Below are 3,716 nucleotides of genomic sequence, written 5' to 3'. Positions count from 1 at the left end.
GATGTGTGCTCTCAGAAAACCGTATATCAGAAGTTTAAACTCATGTGCGATAAACATGATAATCAGAACAAAAACAGATGTTTTTAGCAGGTCAGAGCTGTAATGGCGCAGCTCTATTCTGGAAAAGGGGGCGGGGACTCCGGCGAGCAGCAGCTCATTTGCATTTAAAGAGGCAGGGACGAAAAACATTGTGTTTCTGCTTCCACTCAAAATAGGCATTTTCAAAATGATATAATAAATGATCTGTGGAGTATTTTGAGCTGAAATTTCACAGACACATTCTGGGGACACCAGAGACTTATATTACATATTGTAGAAAGGGGCATAATATGTCTCCTTTAAAACATAACACAAAAACACAATAAAATATATTTTTTTAACTTACAATCCATTGTTCTCACTTACATATATGAAATACGCCTTTAAAAAGTTAAGTTTCATGTATAAATCACATTGAATTTCTCTGTATGAATGACAAGCTTAAACGAGAACGATTCAGACTGAATTTAACCATTTTGACTTTCTGAAATAGACTTATAAAAAAATTAAAATCACAATAATTCATTATCATTTGATTCTTAGGATTTTATATCTCAGATAAAATATCAGTCAGCATCTTTCAAAGCTAGACTTACCTGAAGTGACATAAAGCAAATATAATTTATCTTTTTTCAAAATAACTTTCCTATCATATTAAATATTATGACATTATGAGGTATTTAATATGTAAAACCATGGTACAGCGACGGTAATACCTATAATCCACGATCACAATGATTTATCACGGTATTTACATGTTTCTCCAGGGAACTTATATAATGGTGTTATATAATAATATAATGTAATATAATATAATAATATAATGGTGTTTATCACGGTACACAAACATGAAACTTCTTTGTTAGTGCGGTGTAAACGATTAGACTCGCTCAGTCACTAATTCTACAGTAGATTAAGATCATCCGACTATTATTATGATGACAAATCAATGTGAATGAATTAATAATACACAGTTACATATATATTTTCATTCCAGGCCTGAGCGAGAGAACAATATTCATCATCTCGTGACCGCACAAACTCACAACTCAACATTAAACACTCATGTTTATACTCACATGTGTAGAATAAAGCGGTGATTAGAAGTTTAACGCAGTTTATTGATATTAAATCTTCCATCTTCCTCATTTACAGATCAGCAGAATCAAGCTGAGGCAGATTTCTTGTTTTCTTCCGGTTCCGGATCCCTCTTTCGGCGTGTGAGACTCGCTGCTGCCGCCGCTCCACAGCGACACCCGCAGGCGGCGCTGCGCTATTACAGCACGTGTGTGTCGCTAGTTACATGTAACGGGATTACGTAATTTAATTACAAAATAAATGTAACTGTAATCTGTTACAGGCACTGAGAAAAATGTGTAATTAAATTACAGCTACTTATGAAAATGTTACTGATTACAAAGAATGAATATTTTCACACACATACAGATTTGATTTGATATATTTCCTAAATTGCATTGACTGCTCTAAACTATGAGACACCAATGTTTCAGGAGTTTAGGATAAAGAATATGACACATGCTTATTTGATACCTGTTTTATTATTTTCTATATGGGTTTATGTATATGCTTTATTTTTTAAGATTAACTGTTTTTTTTTCCAAAGCATTGTTAGATGCCAGTGTTTGGTGTCATAGCTATGCAAAGATAACACAGTTATTAAACTATTTCTTATGTTTTTTAATCAGTATTTAACCTCAGAACGATATCAAAGTAAAAAGAGCTGCTAAAGTCTGATTTTGTGGCAGCTGTGCCTTAAAATTAAATCATTATAATCTGAATTTAAGTGATGAAGAAAGTCTGATAGTAATTAGTGTTGAATACTGTAATGTTAACCCTGCCTGCTTTAAATGTTTCAAAATGATTATCAGTTGAAAACATTCTTTTGAAATTTAGAATCAAATTTAGAATCAAATGTAATCAGTTACATTACTTTAATAAAGTACTTGAAATCGTTACATTACGTTTTTTTTTTTAAACTAACCACTCACTTTAAATTTTTATAAAGTCACATGTACTTTTTTATTCAGTTCTAATTTCCTTTTTGCAACAAACGCAAGCAATGCTTTCCTTTGAGACACAATCTAAAAAAACAAACATTTATAGTCTTATTTTACAGTGCATTGTCTACTCTTACACATATGATATATGCCTTTAAACACTGCATTGTCATTTATAAATTTCCTTTTTTTTCCCTTTTTGTTTTTGAGTTTGAGTTCAAAATTCATATATCACCAACAAGCTTAACTAATCAATTTTTTCATGATTTTAATTTTGATTAATAAAATTTTAACTACGAAAAAGAATTCAGAAAAAAAATTAAATGGAAAAGATGGAATCCAGAATAATTAAAACAGAAAAAAATGGAATTTGGGAAAAAAAAAAAAAAAAAGAAAAAAAAAAAAAAAAACAAGAACCTGGAAACCAAAGTGTATTTTTAAAAATTAATTCCATAAGGTTTTAATTGTGTATTAATCCATGGATTAATTATGTAATATACGCTAATATGCCACATTACACAATACAGTCCAGAGACACGATACACATGCCTTGACTTTATTTAGAGGAATACAGGTGGATACAATCACTATAAACTAACAGTGTAACGATACACTCATGCCACGATTCGATACATATCACGATACTGAACTCACAATACAATATTACTGCGATACTCCAAGGTTAACAGAAAATGTACTGCTGATTAAAATGCTAAATTTGGTACTACATCGGGGGTGGGAATAAATAGGCTTGGACTCAATGCACAGGACAACGGTAACACCAGAATTAAAATATTCATGATTCTGAAGCTGAAAATACAGAATTATTATTTGAGACGCACTCTGTCACTGACTAGATATATTTAAAATAACGTAGGCCACTTTTTACTCCTAACATGAGACGTTTTGCATTACCAGGACCCACAAATATTCCCCCCCCCCACTGCATTATTATACATTATCCCCCGGTTTCACACACAAGGCTTAAGCCTAGGGCTGGGCGATATGGCCAAAAAAATTATCATGATAATTTTTTTCATATCAGTCGATATCGATAATTATCACGATAAATGTCAAATCTTTATTTCTTTCAAGTTTAAAGCTAGATTTTTGCTCCAAAGTGAAAGCTGTAGAAACCAGACCATTAATTTTCCTTAAAAAAAAAAAAAAATATCTAAATAGAAAAATTCATTTCTTAGTTTCTGCATGTTCTACTGAGTGATATTGTTTCAAATCAAGAAACAACTTTGGGTTGCCTGATAATATTAATAATAATAATATCACTTTTTTTGTCTATTAGAAATGCACATTTGATAGTATCTTGAGTTAGGATACAGAGCTACATTTTTGTGCATTATCAAAATCAGTAACATCTGTAGAAATTGTAGCAACCTCAGTTTTAAATGGTTACATTTATTCTTACCAAGTGTAAGAATAAATTAATTTGTAACATACATTTAAATCATGATAAACACAGTTAAAACCACACATATAGCACCCCAATACCATGGTAAAAATGTAAGTATGAAAAACAGTAGCCTTCTGACTGTCTCGTTTGTTGCACACAGTGTGTCTCCTGTTTGGCTTCAAACTAGTTTAAATCACCGAGTCATTTGTGTTCCTCGCTGAGTTCAAGCGCTTCACACTGGATCTCACAGC

At 31.7% G+C, this 3,716-nt stretch overlaps 1 protein-coding gene across 1 annotated transcript in view; it reads right to left on the bottom strand.

Annotated features, from left to right (window-relative positions):
- ncstn (nicastrin) overlaps nt 1–1,256 on the bottom strand; it is a 16,740-nt gene extending 15,484 nt beyond the window's left edge. Inside the window, exon 1 of the mRNA XM_016565488.1 lies at nt 1,119–1,256. Coding sequence (XP_016420974.1) covers nt 1,119–1,188 — 70 coding nt within the window. The 5' untranslated portion in view covers nt 1,189–1,256. The remainder of the gene's footprint in view (nt 1–1,118) is intronic.
- Between the last annotated feature and the right edge of the window lie 2,460 nt (nt 1,257–3,716).

The sequence above is a fragment of the Sinocyclocheilus rhinocerous genome, unplaced genomic scaffold (genome assembly GCF_001515625.1).
Source record: "Sinocyclocheilus rhinocerous isolate Xijiao unplaced genomic scaffold, SAMN03320098_v1.1 scaffold242, whole genome shotgun sequence".
NCBI lineage: Eukaryota > Metazoa > Chordata > Actinopteri > Cypriniformes > Cyprinidae > Sinocyclocheilus > Sinocyclocheilus rhinocerous.
This window is presented reverse-complemented; position numbering and strand designations above follow the sequence as displayed.